The sequence below is a fragment of the Gavia stellata genome, unplaced genomic scaffold (assembly GCF_030936135.1).
Source record: "Gavia stellata isolate bGavSte3 unplaced genomic scaffold, bGavSte3.hap2 HAP2_SCAFFOLD_34, whole genome shotgun sequence".
Taxonomy (NCBI): Eukaryota; Metazoa; Chordata; class Aves; order Gaviiformes; family Gaviidae; genus Gavia; species Gavia stellata.
In genome coordinates this window covers 3,502,358-3,520,997 of record NW_026776320.1, presented here as the reverse complement: position 1 = coordinate 3,520,997, position 18,640 = coordinate 3,502,358, and the positions used below count along the sequence as shown (strand labels likewise).

At 42.9% G+C, this 18,640-nt stretch overlaps 1 protein-coding gene across 1 annotated transcript; it reads right to left on the bottom strand.

Annotated features, from left to right (window-relative positions):
- Positions 1–7,421: 7,421 nt before the first annotated feature.
- LOC132320839 (E3 ubiquitin-protein ligase TRIM36-like) lies at positions 7,422–13,906 on the bottom strand. The gene is made up of 7 exons (XM_059834465.1): positions 13,799–13,906; positions 12,626–12,721; positions 11,432–11,685; positions 10,646–10,770; positions 9,798–10,091; positions 9,301–9,598; positions 7,422–7,776 (listed from the first exon to the last, which is right to left on the bottom strand). The coding sequence occupies exons 1-7, from the start codon at positions 13,904–13,906 to the stop codon at positions 7,422–7,424; spliced, it is 1,530 nt and encodes a 509-aa protein (XP_059690448.1).
- Between the last annotated feature and the right edge of the window lie 4,734 nt (positions 13,907–18,640).

Genomic DNA, 18,640 nt, shown 5'->3' with positions numbered 1-18,640 from the left:
ACATCATCAAGAGGAAAAGACTACTTTTTCAGAAGCATAATATATCACCTACTACTGTTGGGGTCTTTCCCATGCTGTTCTACTGGGTTTATAAAATACCTTACGAGCAGCAACTCTTTTGCGCAGCAACGTGTCTGTAAGATCCTGCCCCAAAAAATCATCAGAAATTGAGACATATTTGGGGCATCATGAGTCATAAAATGTATACAGTCGAGGTTGGGAGCAAATCTGGGGAGTGAGTGAGACTATTTTTACTTATTACCTCGCATTTGGCACAGCTGGATGGGTCATATGGCAGCTTATGCAGTCACCATGCACATTACCTTTTAAAAACTTGACAGCTACGATGTGGTTACCCTTAAAAAGCATTCCTCTCCTTTTCCTCTTCCCCCTCCCTCTGCATCTGTGCTCCTGAAACAGCTACCTGGATCTGCCAGAAGGACGGAGAAATTCAGTAAAGGTCTTGTTTGCAGGGAAAATTCCGTGTCCAAACCCCAGTATCCCTTCATGCAAATGGCAAACAGACAAGAACAAGATAGTACTCCTCTTTGAACTTCTACAAATGTACCCCTTTGATTCGTATCTAAAGACAGAATAACAGAATATTGTGCTCTAGGTACAGGGCTCTTCTCTTTTCAGGATAGGTCTTTTTTAGTTTTTCTGCACCTAGACAACAAGTTTCTGAGGAACTTACTTGGGCACCTTCCACCGTTTGAGATTGTCTTGCACATTTTGCTTCCTGTCATTTTGAGTTCCTCCTGTTCCTATTCCGGTCATTGCACTGTGTTTTGGCAGCTGTTTTCTGACAATCTCCTTTGCCTCAGGAGCAGCAGAGGTATGCCGGTCTTTAAAAAAAAAAACAAAAACAGTCTTACCTTCCTTGCACATTAGACTTCACGTAGGGTAGACCTCAAACAAATGCTTCTCCCATATTTTTCCCTGTCTTTCTGTGTACTTTAAAAGCATTTGTTTGGATACAGACTCAAATAAGTGGGAGCGCTGAGCATTGCATTTGCAGTGAGCTCAGTAAATGGTTTAGATCAAAGTAATCTTCTGCAAAAATATGTGCACCTTTGCTCTGGAACAATTTTTGAGTTTTATGCTATTGATCCTGGGAGAAGCACCTGAAAATCCAATGGCTAACGACATGTATGAGTGTTCATCTTGTATTGCGGCAGCCACCACGATGACAGTCTCGGGAATCTACCTGAGCTGGTGTGGTAGGACCCAATTTCTGTCAGTTGAAATGTTTTTGCTGTAATTAAGCCTATGTTCAGAAGCAGTCTCAAGTACGTGACATGCTGAGGAAGAACGTGCAGCTTCTTTCAGGTTCTTGTTTCCACCAGGTCGGTTCCCCGTTCGGGTTCCCTGTGTGGCGTTGCAATGGCTGTGTCAGTGTGGTGGAGGGAGGTGCGTGGGGTAGAGAGAAGGCGGGAGTAAGGGCTGTTAAACCCAGCTTCTGCAGAGCTGTTGCTGTATGTGTAAGTGCATCCACCTCCCAGAGGTGACGTGTTGTACTCAGCAGTGCTGGGGTCAGCCCAGGGGAATCTGTACGAGAATTTGGCTTCTAGCCCCAGAAGCCCCATTTCTGAGCAACAGAGCTTATTGTTGTTCTGATTCAAAACAAAAGGTCATGTTGAGCAAATAAAAATATTTTCATTCAGGTTATCCTTATCTGCAAGGAAGTATTGTGGCAAAAAATCTTTCTTCCCTTTCATAATGAGTTCCTTAGTATGGAACAGCGACTCCCTGGTGAGGTTCCTATGGTTATTGTTTCTAACGGAACAATCCTAACATATGCATTTGTATTTTATTATTTTATTGATTAATCAAATTTAACCTTTCTATATGATTAATTCTTGATTATTTTTTTTAAAAATCAGAGTATTTACAAAAGTTCCCCCCTGTGAAAGTTTTGAAAATTATTTCAATACGTTCATTTTAATCAGTTCAGCAGATTATGTGCATCAAGTATAGATGCGAAACGAGTTAATCGATTCATCATCCTCCAATTTATGATATGTAGTATTACTGAGAAAACAAGACTGATCAAAATCAGTATCAGGAGAATAACGATGGGGTGGCATAACTTATTTAGGATGCCTGTAGCAGTAGGTGACCATCCGAAAAGAGTGTCCCACCATTTATGTTCTGCACCTTTTCCACCCTCTCTAAAACACAGTGTATTTCTTCCACATTGTGATGAACAGTTATTAAAGTTCTGTGTCTGTTTCCCTTGACCTTTTTCAAAATTTTGATTAAATCCTGGTTGTTGTAGCAATTGTTTCACTAAAGTGAGATTCATTCCAATGGGTGCAGGCAACAGTTCCTGAGTTCATGTATAATTCGATTGCAAGAGCTGGTGAGATGTGACTGGAGCCAAGTAAGAAAAATCACATCCCGTGATTTCAGTGAAATTGCAAACACAAAAATTGGAGTGATTCCTAGTATGTATAACTACATCATCTACGGATATAAAATCACAAGCTGTTCTCAAACATACACAGCCCTTACCCATACATCTATATAAGCAGTGTTTCAGGGTTTTCGTCAGGGCGAGTTTCAAAATGACTCAAAATGATTTTGTTCAGTATCTAAACAGATATCCTGACCTCTGATTGCATTACCTTCACAGATGAACCCTTGTTGTTCTCGTACAATACAAGAATCCAAATCCACAGTTTGCCATTTCTGTCCCACTTCTTGGGCCCATACTCTATGCTCAAATGGATAGAGTATGGTTCCATTGTGATTCAATCCTAATGCAATAACAGGGTAGATGGAATATATTGAAGCATTATGTCTAGTTAATACAAAAGTTGTGGCTGTACTTGTGATGGGATCGTGGGTAAAGTTTACCAAATTCCACCAGGACTGGAGTTTTTTCTCTAAATCAGTGGCACTATCTCAAATTATTTTCCGAATCTCGGTGGGGAGATTGCCTTCTTCACCCTCTCTTATGATTGAAGCGGCCACTGATTGCGCCCACAGTTGAGCCTGGATACAACTGAGAACCAAAGACAGGTTATCTTGGGCCACACCGAGTGCATCTACAACGAAATTCATGGTCTTCCACATTGACCTTTTCCCATTTTGGTAATATGTTTGACAACAGCCACTGGTTAGTTTCTAAAGCCAATAGGGAAGATTGCAAAGGCCGTTGTAATTTAGCCAAGTCACTAGATGGAGTAGCCAATTTGTCTCCTGACATATTTTCCTAATTTGCCTTTTTAATGTCAGAATGTTTTCAAACAAGGCCTTTTTGTTCAAGCTTTAGACATCTAAAAAGTGTCTACATGATTCACACCTGCATGAAGCTTTGCAAATCACACAGTAGTCACCAAACAGCTATATTGCACAAAGATCCACACAATACCACACCATTCTTAGCTTAGTCTACATTGTAAAGTGCTGTTTCGTAGGAAGAAACTTGTTCTGGAAAAATAAGTATCTGGATAGGCAAGTACTGTTGAACTGTATTTCTGAAAGGTGACACTTCCATCGTAGCGGAAAAAATCTGACAGTGTGTTGTCAGTGCCTCTGACAGTGTGTGTTTTTATTTAATAAGCTGGACTAAGCACCATAGAGTACTGTAATGAATGCATCCTAAGTATTCAGGTGACACCAAAAGCCAAATCAATTTTTAAACTCAGAATGAGATAGATACAAACAGACATATCAAAAGGTAGGTAAATGTTTAAAGTGGCGTCAGTCTCTGTCCAGGAGAATAAGTAATTGCATAGCAGAGCACATCTTAAAGTAATGTAAGATAAAGCTATAGCAGAAAAAAAACCCCTAAATCTTTAATTTTTTACTTCTATATTGTCAAACGAGTAAAATTTAATCTTTTTAAAATAAATGAGTCTGAGAGACTGTCGTCATAGCTAAGATAGTGTTCAGTTTATGAGTATTTCCATGAAAGAATGAAAGGCCAAAGCCTGGTGGTATTGGTCCAGATGCTTATAAAGAATCCAAATGTGGAACTGTGGCGTGCTAACCATGACATAAACCCTTAATTTAGACCGGTTTCTGAAGCTGAGGAATCAAAAATTATATATTTGTCTGTGGAAAGAGATTTGGTCTGGGAACAACAAATGAGAAAGTTCAACCCTATCATCTATAGCTTTAAGCCAATACTAAGTTTGGTAGATGAACAGACAAATGGTGATTATACAATGGGAGAAGTCACAGCTACTGCAGAGAGAATCCTGCCTCCTGGGTCTATTTGACTACTGGGCTCACACACACAAGAACATGACTCATCTACTCAACAGAGTGTACTAACATGTAGAAGTTCTCAGTGCTTGACTTGCTAGTCATGGTTTAATAAATGACTGAGGGGAAAAAAAGTGGAAGAAACGATAAATTTTAACAGCAGAAAGAGATTTGCTGCATCTGACTACAACTGAAGTTGCTCCAAGATCTGGAAAAGCAAGCCAACAAAAGAATGATGACGTTTGTGTTACCTATGAAGCTACTCAGGAACATTCAAGTCTAGAAGTGACTGAAGAGCTGCAGGAGGCCCTCAGGACTAAGTGACCAGGTAAACGAGCAGATGAAACTCAGTATTAACAAATGCAAAATAACACACCAGGTGGGGAAACCCTGTATGTGCACAGCTTGTTTACAACTCACCATCAGGATTGTGTGGAAAACACTGCAGAAGAAACTTGGTAAATGTCAGCTTAATACTCGGTATTGACCAAAAAGGCAAATACGGTTTCAGGACTATGGAAAGAAGGAAAACCCAGCATTTTGTCATCCTTCACAACAACAGAGTGTCTGTATGGAGGGCTCCTTCAGTCAGTCTCAGAAGGCAAGAGGAGAGAGAGGGGCAGCAGGATGCTCGCCAGTACAGAATGGCTTCCATCCAGCAAGAGGAAACATGAAGGGGAGGGCATAATAGGAAAGAAAGGCTATGACAACCATCTATTACAAAAAGAAATTACCTAAATGGTAACTAGCGAGGGACAATTTGCCATTTCTCCTGCAACAGGAAGTTCCAGAAGATATCCACTGCTTCACAGCTGCTGCCTGGGTCATCAAAGTGTTTCTGACACAAGTGCATAATGAAGCTGTGGAATGTACTTCCACGCAGCCTTACTAAGGCAGAAACATTTGCGGGTGAGACCCAGACAAGAAGTTGCTCTTGCCGGGCCTTTCTAGCCCCAAAAGGGTTGTCAGGCGCACTCTGTCGCAGATGGAACTTCTGCCAATTACCATTTCTGCCAATTTCTTCTGACAGTGGCCACTGGACAGGGGCTTAAGAGAGAGGACACTGGAGGGGTGTACTCCAGGTCAGATCAGTACAACAGTTCAGACAGCAAAGCACACAAAGGTTTTGCATTATGACCTACATTCATTTAAGTGTATTGTGATTTTCAGGGCCCATTTCATAGCTCTACAGCTGTATACACGTACTTAGTAAGCATACTTCACACACATTCCTCAAGATGCAACACTATCCCCAAATTAGAAAGCATATCCCCAAATTAGAAAGCACCAAGTATGTATAAGAAACATCCTTCACTTTATAGCCTTATTTTTCCACAACACAAGTTAACAGTGCAAGTACCCAAATGTTTTTTTACGTAGATTTCTATAAACAGATGCAGTCCACCTCCATGCCCAGTAAGATCACCTAACAGATGCTCCTGGAAGATACGTCAAGACATATGGAAGACAGGCAGGTGATTAGAAACAGCCAACATGGGTCCACCAAGGGCAAATCATGCCTGACTCATCTAGTGACCTTCTGTGATGGAGTGACTGCACGAGTGGACAAGGGAAGAGCTACAGATGTCATATACCTGGACTTGTGTAAGGCCTTTGATACGATCCTCCACAACATTCTTATCTCTAAATTTGAGAGAGATGGGCTTGATGTATGGACTGTTCAATGGATAAGGAATTGGCTGGATGGCCACGTCCAAAGAGTTATAGTCAATAGCTCAATGTCCAAGTGGAAACCAGTAACGAGTGGGGTCCCTCAAGGGTCTGTGCTGGCACCAGTATTATTTAGTATCTTCATTAACAACACAGACAGTGGGATTGAGTGCACCCTCAGCAAGTTTGCAGATGACACCAAGCTGAGCAGTTCATTCGCTAGAGGGAAGGGATGCCATTCAGAGGGACCTTGACAGGCCTGAGGAGCAGGCCCATGTGAACCTCATGAGTGGGCACGGTGGTGTTGGTTGATGGTTGGACTTGATGATCTTACAGGTCTTTTCCAACCTTAGTGATTCTGTGAGATTCGCCAAGACCAAGTGCAAGGTCCTGCACTCGGGTCCAGGCAATCCCCAGTATCAGTACAGACTGGGGGATGTAAAATGGGCCACAAAAATGGTCAGAGTGCTGGAACACCTTCCCTGTGAAGAAAGGCTGAGAGAGTTGGGGTTGCTCAGCCTGGAGAAGGCTCCAGGGAAGACTTCATTGCAGCCTTTCAATATATAAAGAGGGCTTAAACAGAAAGAGGGAGATTTAGATTAGATAGAAGGAAGAAATTTCTAATGGTGAGGGTGGTGAGACCCTGGAACAGGTTGCCCAGAGAAGCTGTGGCTGTCCCAACCCTGGAAGTGTTCAAGGTTATGTTGGACAGGGCTTTGAGCAACCTGATCTAGCGAAAGATGTCCCTGCCCATGGCAGGGGGATTGGACTAGATGATCTTTACAGGTCCCTTCCAAACCAAACCATTCTGTGGTTCTATGATTCTACGCAAAACTACTATGTGATACAGTTTTTAAAAGGAGAGGAACAGAAATTTGAGGTGAGACATCCTTTAAGGCAGAAATCGGGTGTCAGAATTAGAGTTTTAGCTTACAGTCACATTAAAGGTATATGACATGCAATCAGATTCTAGTTCACCCTCCTCTTTCCAAATAAAACCTAAACGTTCAGCTGCAGTTCTGATTTCTCCCTGCTTTATACTGTATTTTTGCAAATGTTATTTCGTGCTGAAGGGCCCAACCCCTGGTGCTCAGGGGTTAATTGGAAAGCATTTGACCCCTCAGAGGCATTCAGGCAGATTTCTTGAAAGGAGAATGGCAATCACACGCTGTCAGCTTTGATTTCATTAAATGCAAAACTGACTATGTAAGGATTTACGTTACACAAAAGGTAGATTTCTACCCCCGAAGAGTAATTTTGGTTGCTAGTCAAACTTCTTCCCTGCTTCCCCCTGGGAAGAAAGTCTGTGGAGAAAAGCATTGCACAGATCACAAGAAAGGCAGGAGAGTTCCTGGAAGAACATTTCCCACTAGTGTGGGACGTGTCTGAACTGTTTGTTTAAAAAAAGCATGACCCAGAGGCTTGTAAGCAACATGTGGACAGAATGTAATTAATCAGGAGTGAAAACTAAGGTAGAATTCTTCTGCTCTCTCTCGTCTTCCACCTCAGAACAGCAATGGGAAGAGATCACTGCACTAGATGTCGTCGTGGTACTCCCCGTACTTTGCTGTGACAGGTTCCTCAAGATGAACTGCTGCACCACCCATTAAGGCAAATGCTGGGTACATTATGCCAGAGCAGTCCACCTCGCACTCATAAAGGCATTTCATACGGCCTGCGTCGTAGAACCCCACCTTGCCTTTGTCACAGTCGAGGCAGATGCCCAAGCACGATGGCAGGGGAAGGATTCTGCTCGCTGGATCCTTGGGGGCAGCAGGTGTTGTGGGGATAAAGAACTTCTTCATGCCTAAAGTGACCAGTGTGAAAGGCTGTGGTGAGTCAAAGAAGGCATCTTCACTCCCACTGTCATGACCACTGTCTTGCTCGTACCTAGAACAGAAAAACAACCATTTGCTTTTGTCAAATTCTGAAGGGGGATCAGTGATGTGAACTGGAGAAAACATTTTTGTAAGACAAGAAACACCACATGGTCACCTGCAAAACCTTGTGGGGTAAAAATATACCTAAGCCAGGAGGGAAGACGCATTTAGTAGGTGGAGAACACTCACTTGGGCCACTTCAGACAATAAATAACAGCTAAACGCTAACGAGGACAAGGCTTTACTAAGGAGCGGATGTATCTAAATGTACTCATGCTAGGTAATCATTAATGAACCTACAGGTATAGCAAATTAGTTAACTTGAAAAGTAATTTAGCGACTATGACTAATGATTACAGACAAGGTATGTTTAACTTCATTTACATAATGTTAAATGACACGAGTAAATACATTTAACATGACTGTTGTCCTATGAGTTTTCCTCACCACTGCTGTATTACATTGTCTTTAAAATTCACAACACAAAAAGTAGTGGTTTAAGTTTTTGGTTTGGTGGTTTGGTTTTTTTTAAAGTGCTCTGCCTGGAGGTTTCCATGAACCCCTGTTTCCCAGCTGGTTACTGGGGAAAGTTTGTGGCCAGATTTGTTCAGTCTACGTGCTTTTGCCCCCTACTTCTGTCACCAGATGAAGACACACTGGAGAAGCACACATTCTTCTGTGCCGACAATCCCTAGCTAGGTTTGCATTTTTGGGATGTCTGGGGGGAGATTGGATTTGTGTCAGCCAAAGTTTTCCAGGTATTTGTGTGGATAAGGAAAAAGAAATCAGGAAATCAGGATCTAATTTCTCACTTTGCAAAAAGCCTCCGTCTGGCTTTAAGCAGCTCAAGACACAGGCGTTCTTACACTTTCAGTATGTTACACAGGAGGAAGCTGATACATTTTTTACATTCCTGAAAAAGTTAAGAGTCCTCAGGAGATAGCTTCCCAGCCTGCAGTTCCTAGACACATCCAGGCTTACTACAACCATACTTCAGAGCTGAAATCTTTTTATTGGTTTGTCCACTGTACTTTGGCTTGGGAACAGTAGCACTCCAGTACCATATGCAAGCGTATAGCCTGGGATAAGCCAGTGACTTGGAATCCACCGTGACGCAAGCTACAGCAAAGATACACAGATACACACAGTGAACATTGTACCTCTGAATGGCTGCCAAACCTAGTATGCTAAGGAAATTAAGGCAGAGTCTTACTATTGACAATTAAACATTGCTTCAATCTTGCAAGTGATGCTTTTTTTTTACCTTCTTGCTTTAACTGGCACATCTTGACATCTATAGGAACCTCCTTTCTTTCCCAAAAAGAATGAAAATAGGACTCTGGATAATTACAACACCTTTCTGCTAATAGCAGGGGATGAACAGGACAACCTGCTTACAGCATATCCTTCAAGCTACTTTCCACTAGTTAGGTTCACCTTGTGTACTAATTGCGACCAGACTCACTCTTAACTTATTTTTTAAAAAGCCATCTCCTTATATAAAACATGTATTGAGCAAGAGTCTGCAATTTACCTTGGGCTGGTCACATCATGGGTATTATGGAACAATTTCTGTATCTGGTTGCTAGAAACAACTCCCACTTTCACCAGGTATGAATAGGCTTCCACACGAAAAGCCCAGACGTGCTTCCCTTTGGCAATCCCGGTGTCGCCAATGATGTAATCCAGGGTTGTGTAGCATCCGACCTGCATGCGCTCAGATCCCAGCAGTAGAGGAAATCCAGCCCTGCTTTCCACAGAGGTTCTTCCTGGGTTCAGCAGGAGATGTTCGCTGTTGTACCCACATTTGTCATCAAAAAGAAAACTGAAAACTGAAAAACAGTATCCAAAAATTTCCTCTTAGTTAAGTATTTGGCCTTCTGTGCTTATAAACTACATTTTAAGTCATGCTGGCATCAGAATTTCTCACTTTTAAAGGCTACCACCTACACTTTTAAAGGCTACCACCTACAGCTCTTGACACCGACAGACACAGATTCAACACCTTGTGGACAGAAGAAAACCCAATACCTGGAGCTGGAGGCGTACGCAAAATAACTTCTCGGCTCCAAGGGCTACAGATGGACCCTTTATATCCTCGAACTCTAAAGGCATAGGAGCTGTCATCATCAAGATCAGATATTACTTTGCTCTTGCTGCAAACTTTGATCTCCTGCCACGTCGCACTCTCCTCTTCTCTATTAAGCTTACGATACTCAAGAACATAGATATCAGCTGAGTCTGTCTTCCCAGGGCATTCCCAGCTGATCAGAGCTTTGTTGTACATTCTGCTCTGCTCTTCATTGATTTCTGGTATTTCTAGACCTGGAATGCCAGAGATTCAGGAGAAAAAAACCCTCAAATTTAGATATATGTTGTTTTAGAATTAACCATACAAGCCCTTTGTTGAGTGGCTATAGCACTTGCGGGGGGTGGGGGTGGGGGCAGAAATCTGACTCAATCCGTTAAAGAGTACAGATGAGGATGGTTCCATTCATGCACTTACATAAATCCCTTACTTTCTGTTTTTACTTCGAAAGTTGTATTATTTATTTTTGCTGGCAGCTAAAAAAGCATCTAAAAGCCTATTCTTTTCTGTCATGTTAACAAAAAGCTTCTAGGAAGACCTAGTATTCCTTAACTACAATGTTTTGGAAGCCAATGTAAACTGGTACTGAATGCAACGGCATCTTAGCTTCTTTTTCAAAGCTGAAGCTAGCATTGCTGCCAGGTAATGCCTTGCGGATCACAGAGACAGAAGGGACAATGCAAGTCACAAGACTGAGTTCTGCAGCTGCAGCCCTGCATAAGTTTTGCCTCTTTCCAGAGAAGCCCTTCAAGTCGTAACTTGAGAAAGACCTGATGCTCTCGCAATTTACCATTGGAATGGAAGGACAAGTCACCAAGGATCTCTTCTTGCTTAGCTATGTCCACCACAAAGTCTTCAAAAGTAGTTTCAGCTGCTGGCCTGAAGCTCTTCAGAGATTCAGTAGCTTTTTGGATTCTGAAAGCACAGAAGCAAAGGGATGGCAGAACAGAGAAAAGGGAATTCACATGTGTGCATTCCTTAAACTAAAAATGCTAGGTTTTGCTTTATAAAAAGTGCTGTTTTCATGTACTTACTGATGTCTCCCAGAAATTTCTGTCTCTCTAGACAGAATTCAAATGCAAAATTTAAGGTCTTTTGTACATCAGTGTAAAGGTATCAGTGTAAAGATAATGAAGAGGTAATCGTTCAGCTGGTAGAGCATTTTAACAATTTGGGGCATTATGTTCAAAGAACAAAACAGATGTGAAGCGCTAATGGAGAACAGCTATTAAGATCAAAGACTTTAAAGCCAGAAGAGACCTGTTAGATTAACTTGCAAATACCCGATACAATCTCTGAGCAAAGGAATGTGTCAGTGAGCTGAATGGGCTACCCTTCCAGTGCAGTCCTACTGAACAAGGCCACGTGTTGTCACAGGACAGAGCCCCTCCTGACTGCTGTTTCTTAACGCACACTGTAATGTAGCAATTTCTACTGAACGGTACTGGGACCATCTCTGAGCCTTTGCAATACAAGGTACTGCATTCAGTACTTTGCTAGCAGGTGTCAAAAGAATATGACTGACCAGACATCCTGGAACAGTATCTGTACTTCAAACAGAAGATAATGAAGATACCTGTCATGAAGCTGTTTTGCTGTTTGAACAAAACAAGATGGATCAGTTTCTTTAAGCACCTCTTGAGCATATCCTACAAGGCCATTATTTTCCAGGAGCCCTTGATATTCCTCTGCTTGCGTTTGCAATTTTTCCAGCCTTAAATTCTTAGAAGTTTCAATTGCCCTAAGAGCTGCGGACTTCTTCTCTTCTAGGACATGAGATAATTTCTCAAAGCTCTGAGATGCTTCTTCTTTAGCTCGTTCACTGTTGCACTAGGAGGGAACAAAAGACATTTTAGACAGATTCCACAGCACTGTGGCTGTGTACAGAAACATACCTCAAGTTGTTCAAGGTATCACAGCAATCTAGTCATCCATTTGACAGACAAGACTAATGAGCTTTGTTATGCCCATCAGCACTGAAAATGTGATCAGCACTGCACCCAAGCTAGTGAGCGTTTACTGGATCAACACAGAGAACGAAGAGCAGGAAAGTATTCCTCTGATTATGTCTTGAGTTACGCATAGCATGTGTCTAAACAGCTCATGGAAAAGCACTGTAAAAACAGGTCAGTTTCTGAAGTCTTCATGCCCAAGAGCTAGGTGCTCCTCCACCTTCCCCAACCACACTGAGATGGGGGTCCAGCCCAGCTTCTCACATATGCCCTCAGAACTGTAGGGTCACCTCTAACTAGTGCCCTGGATAAAAGGAACTACAAAGCACAGAGACAATCTTTATCAAGATGCAGGCAGGGCCAGGAGCTCCTGCAATTTCTGCCATTGTGTTTTTCAGCTTGTACGTGAGCTCCCAGCTCTGACTCTTCTGCAGGGAGATTTGACTCTTCATTCTGACTTTATTGCAACATCCTCAAGGCGGCAAACAGCCAGTGTAAATTGTGAAGCACCGTTAATACACAAGAGCTGTAAGTCTAACCCACCTCTCTTTGATTAAGGTATCAAACAAGCTTTCTTTCAATTAAATTTACAGCAGCACCCAAAACTTAACTTCCCTCTGTATGTTGCCCATATTTCCAACACTGTCAGGATTAGGTCTTACCATTTGTGATTCAGGACTAACACAAACTGTTCAGAAATTGTTTTACTGGCTAACTGAAAAAAGCCAAAGGATTTGAAACACTTCAGTGAAAACAGTTTGAGTCTCTGCTGTGTCCCTGCAAGGGCTATCCCCAGACAACACGGAAGACACTCTTACCTCTGTTTCTTTCAGCAGCAGATCCAGCTGTGTGATGTGAGCTTTCACCTGGCTCTCCTTACTGATGAGGTACTCAATATCTTTTGAAAGCTTCTCCTGTTAAAACAAAACAGCGAGCTAGCAGAAGAAGGGTATCCCACCCAAACCGACAACCAGCACAGGCAGGTCATCCAGCTAGCACTCGCTTTATCTAGTTACAAGGACAACAGCCTGCCACCAGTTATGAGCAGCACCCCTGCGGAGAATTGCTCAGTGACCCGCAATGACTGCACAGGGACATCAGGCCACTGATGTGGGCAGGACTGGGGGCACAGCCTCTAAGGACAAGAGGTAACAGCCTCAGCTGGCTCAGTCTTCCCCAGCCACAAGTGCCACCTTCTCTTAGGCTAGGAACATGAGGCTTCAGGACGTTATTAAAACTTACAGAAAAGCCACGTTAGTTATTAACTCATTTGTAGTAAGATTTGCTAGAAGAATGAGTGGTTCAAAGCATGAACTTAGGAGTGTCTCTGCATTTCCTGACTTGCAAGAGTTAACAGCTGTACAGGAAAAGCCTTGCAAACAGGCAAGGAGGCCAAAGAGCACAAGGCAGGCTGGTCTGGTCTTCCCCCACCCCCCCGCCCCCCCCTTTTTTTTTTCTTGTGAGCAAGAGAGGAAGAAAAGGAAGAAGAGGAGGTAGAAGCAATCATTCTTTAACAACAAAGCAATGTTTGCAAGTCTTCCCTGTTGTACTGCGAATTAACAGCTATGCAACTTCAGAAACATACAAGGTCCCAACAGATACTTCCAATGCAAATTTTTCAGGAGTGCTTCTGAAGTATCAGCTAATCCAAGCCACAAGGACACTTACCTGAAAAAAGCTAGATTGTAAAGTATAAACTGCTTAAACCTTTTGCATTGGTCAGTACTGCTATACTTTAGTTGGCTAAAACAAGGTGGAAGGACTTTTAAGAGGTTATGTTTCAAGCCTCATAGAAAATACAGTTTCTCAGAAGTGCGCTATGTCACACTAATATAGATATTAACAGATGTTGCACAACAGCATGCCTCATGACTGGTTCAGTGTCCTCTAAACACACATCCTGGCTTCCTGCCACAGGGAGTTTGCCCTTACACCAGAAGCTCAGTACTTTTCCCCTTCTTAAGGCCAGGTCCAACAATATTTACTTTTACCTTAAGGGTTTTGTAGGCAGTTCTCATGGTTGTTACTCTATGGTTTGCATGACATCCACCCAGTTTACAAAGATGACAAACAGGCCTTCTGCAGATTTCACAGTACATGTTTACCCTCTCCATTTCATGTTCTGGACACATCAAAATCTGAAAAAAAAAGAGAGCAGAGAGAATGCAGGTGTACTTCCAAAAACTGAGGTGCTCAACAAAACATCAAAACACTAAATCACCCCACAGCAGCATCTGATTTCATCAGTGGATTTTTTATATTCAGTTTATCTTCCACCTTTTATATTTGTCTATGCCAGTGAAAGCCAGCAGATGAACACACACAGTTTCACGAGGTTCACAGTGAGTAAACCTGTAGCGACGTCTGTGTACACATCATGTAGCCTCCATACTGCAATCAACCATTTTGCTAATCCCTGAAGTTGTTTGCGTGCCTCAAGCTCCCTACACTCCTGTTCAGAGCTGTGAATGCAATATATAACACAGCCACGCTGCCAAATTTAACTGTGTCCATGCCAGCATCTCTTGAAACAACTACGAACTGTCTTAAGGCAGGAGTTGACATAATACTGTAATGATTTAAATTTAAGCTAGACTCTGATCAGCCACATAGCCATTGCTCTTGGAGCAACAGATGAAATGCAGCCACACCACCAGTCACAGTCATTTTAAAGAGAAAAGGCTCCAGTGTTTCATTTTTTCTGTCTGACTCCAATTACAAGTTGTTCATGCTGAGCGTTAATTCCAGTAGCAGCTTAAACAGCATTGCGAAAAAGCTGGTGTTTGCTAAAAGTAATCTTTCAAAAATTGAACACGTTGAAGTAACTGCTCGAAGAGGCAAAAAAAGTGCTGCTCAACTCCAAGCTCAAGCAACAGATAAAACCGTCTAAAAGGGGGTGGGTGGGTGTGGGTGGGTGTGCTTGTGCACATGTGTGCGTGTGTGTTTTAAAAAAAAAGAAATGCTTTGCCTCGTTCCAGAGCACTGAAAGACATTTGGGTCCATCTACTCCATGTTACCAAAGAGAAGCTCTTGAGAAAGCTTTTCAGTGTCATGTCAGGGAGGAGAACACGACATCAGTGCCAACAGTCAAGCTTTAAAAGCATCATCTTTTAACACACGCACACACATACAAGAAAGGACAGGAAAGGGCTCAAAAATAGAAGTGAGTAGCATAAATATGGACACACTAAGCTAAAATTGCAAACCATCTCTGAAACCAACTCTCAAGCCCCAAATGTTATCTTAGTCTATGGTGAAAAGCCCAAAGACACCAGTCTCGCTAGCACCTTGGTACATAAGACTGTCATTCAGCAGAATATGCAATAAGCTATCCCATTGTCATTGACTGCTGGATTCAGGGGGAGGTGCGAGGAGGGAAGGAAACTTTCAGGAGAATCATCTGTGCAGGCAGACATGTTCAAAACTGCAGTCATGCTGTCAGCAAGAACAAAAGCTTATGGTTCACTCAATGAATAACAGCAATAGTCAAAAAAGGAACAACGGTCCCAAAAAGCAATTACCATTGCACAGATATGTCTGAAGCTATATGCAAATGCTGCAACCCAAATTCTGTAAGATACGGGATACTTACCTTGGGTCCGAAGTTGGTGGTTGGTCCTACATGTTTATGTTGGGCTTTCACAGTTCCCCAAGGATGGTGTATTTTGAAACATTCGTTGCAATAGCTTGCCCTGCAGTCCATGCAGCTCTTTGTGGACTCTTGAGGTGGAGGTTTGCAGAAATCGCACATAATAGCAACGGCTGCCCTGGCTGCCTGTCTGTATCTTTCCACAATGGTTTCCAAAGTAAAGTTGCGAAATAAGCCATTGATGCCACGTTCTCCGAGATCAGTATCCCGCTGGCAACCCGGACAAGGAAACAGACTCGATCTAGGAGTCAGTGAATTACGTTTTCTGCCTGTGTAGACACCAAATCCTGATTTAGGAGGAGTGTAAACAGAAGAGGTTTAGATTTTAAAGGGAGAAGCACAGGAATTTATGAACCAATTTCAAACTATCCTAGCACATCATCCAAACCAGTACAATACCAATTCATATGCACTCTGCCAAGCCAAAGAGAATACATTTGCCATGACAAGGTAGTGTAATGTCTGAGTTCAGGGGGCATTACAAACTACTGCTCTCAAACTTAATTCTACGGTAAGGTTAATTTAGCTATTCCAATCCTATCTTCTTCGTCTAGTTTTGCATGCACTCAAGCCGCAGCCTTTCAAAAGACTAAACACAAAACCTTCCGGAAACCAGTTGGTTTTAGGCTAACTGGCTGCGCACATAGAGAGCAACAGCTTCGTAACACGCTGAAGTGTAAGATGTCTATTCCCAGAGTGAGACTGGTTATTCCCAGACAAATATAGCCAACTTGGAGCTCCCTGAAGTTTGCTTTGGCCGAGTCAAACTTATCTGGCTTACCCCAAGAGGCATCATAAAAATATAAAGAGGAAAACAAGAGAACTAGATATCACCAGTACGAAATCTCAGCCAAATCATTCAGTCAAAATACGTAGAGGCTGACTTGGCCCTTGCTGAACGGCCTTGATAAAGGGGGGCTGCTAAGTAAGCCCCGCACACCAAAGGGGATGCTGAGACGGTTATGTCTGAGAGATTCCTCTACCTTGAACTGGGGAACCCCAGATCTGCATGGTTACACAAGGGTACAGCTTATCTCTTTTCATTTCAAAAGGGGACAGTAGAGAAGCTGCCCTCCTACGAAACAGCTATGCACAAATTTCCCCTCTTCTCCAAAATAAAGTGATCCAAGGCTCAAGTCAAGTCGCAAGCCTAGGGATTCTTTGGAGCCTGTTCCAGGGGATGGCTCACACAGACCCAAAAACTATTTACAGGGTAACATTCTTGAGGCTATCAAACAGAGAGTGCATCCCCATGTCTCACTCATGAACCCACAGGGCACAACTGTCAAAATTAGTCCTTTATGTATTACTGAAGCAGGTTAAGCCAGTGTTTAGGCTTAACATGTATCCTCTCAGCCTCCCCTTACAAAGAAATAAAAAACCATTCTCTCGAGCTGGAGCATGGTTTTAAGATCCCCTTGAGATGACTGCATGTTGGTGTAACTAATTTGTAAATAGAGGTATGACTTCAAGCTGAATTCTTAGTGTTGAAATTGGTTCTTCTTCAGAAAGTGAAATTTGGTCCCATCTGTATTTAGTGAGGATCTTCCCATCAGAAATGTTGATGCTTCATTTCTTTTTGAAGTGTCCTTTGATGCTATCCAAAAGACACTTGCCTTGTGTCACTCTTCTGTGGGTGCTTCACCCAACAATCCAAAACCTCCCTACCTCTCACGCCCTTTCCAGTCTCTTTAAAAAAACAAACCAACACTCCTGTAAGAAACTAGTTCCTTTAAAAATCTTCAAAATGTACCCCATGGCAGTTATGCATCACTATCAGCTAAGAAGCCACAACCAGAGCATGAATAAATGTCAGTCTCAAACTCGGCTGGTCTCATGCTTTTCTGTAGGTTCTGAGCAGAACAGCTAGACTGCATTAACAGAACAGTATGGGTGACATCTAGTAGCATCTAAATGTCAGGTTCCCAAGGGAGCTCTGCCTCCTCTGTGCACAGCGTGGACGGTGCCACAGCACTGCCTGCGCACCCCATCATGCTAGATCACTGTTTCTACTGCCCGACAGAGAGCAAGCTGGAGGGCAGCTTTCCACGGAAGATTAAGGATTACCTCCTTACTTACACTGCTGAAAGCAGCATGGGGGGCCTGGTCCCCACGCACAGCCTGTCTGATACTCCCACGCTTGGCAAGCCACAGTTCTCACAAGGAGGTCAGGTCACCCACGGTGCGCCCACCACTCCTTAGGCACCCAACCTGGTGCCCTGATGTCCACGTTGTAAAACCACGTAGTGGACAGCTGCAGCGGAAACCGGTGACCGCTTCAGTCCATGCATACAATGCCGTGACAGAACATCATGCTTACTGAGGAAAAAAGGGACTAGACTTGGATTTGGGAGATGGCAGTCACCAGTGGGCTCTCTTCATTCAAACTTCACATAACGCTGCAGGTAGAGAGAGCTGAGAAAGCAGCTGAAATGTATGCAGAGCTAAACAGTGATTGTGGGGCTGTGCACCCCATATCCAGAAAACAGGACTGTAATGAAGACAACTATTTATTTCATTTGGGGATTCCCTCAAATGATGCAAGCCTCAACCTGCCAAGCTACAGCAAACACAGCATTTGCTTATCAAACTGATCCTGAAAGAGTACCAGTACTAACAACTCAAGAGTTCTTTAAAAGAAGTGGGTGAAATAAAATATTTGAGCTTTGAAAACTGGGAAGGGGATGATGAACGTTAGTAACATACGAAATACAAGACACAGCTTTAGGGTTTGTCTTGTGGGCGACTCTTCCAGATCACTGCGGACTGCGGTTTTAAAGTGGACAGTTACGTCAGAAGGAAGCCTAAAAGCCAAGATGAGGTTTCTTTCAAGAAGTACTTTCGATGTATCTGTGTAAAAGAACAACTCATCTGTGGATTACACAACAGCTGTAAGAATCTTTCTAGTGTGACATCACAAAGAGCATGAGGAGTGCTCCTTAAAGCTTCCAGAGCAGACCACACTGGAAGAGGCGGTTAGCGCAGTCTTCTTACAGTCATCTGTCTCCCAATTCTGCAACCGTGCAATAACCATCGTCTATGGAAAATGATTTATTGTAAGCGTAATGAATTGGGTAGGACAAAACCATCATTTGCAAAGTCTGCAGAGGCTCAGAAGGAAGTCGAACTACTCAATTTAGGCTGGCCGAAACCTGAGAGATCCACCTCAACAGTACCACTGACA

Bases quoted from the DNA above. Each gene is read 5' to 3' on its own strand.
- LOC132320839 (XM_059834465.1), bottom strand. From the start codon at position 13,906: ATGTACTGTGAAATCTGCAGAAGGCCTGTTTGTCATCTTTGTAAACTG. The intron at 12,722-13,798 runs GTAAAAGTAAAT...TTGTTTTAACAG, and splicing joins CTGCCTACAAAACCCTTAAG to GAGAAGCTTTCAAAAGATAT. The intron at 7,777-9,300 runs GTAAATTGCAGA...TTTCTGTTCTAG, and splicing joins CATGATGTGACCAGCCCAAG to GTACGAGCAAGACAGTGGTC.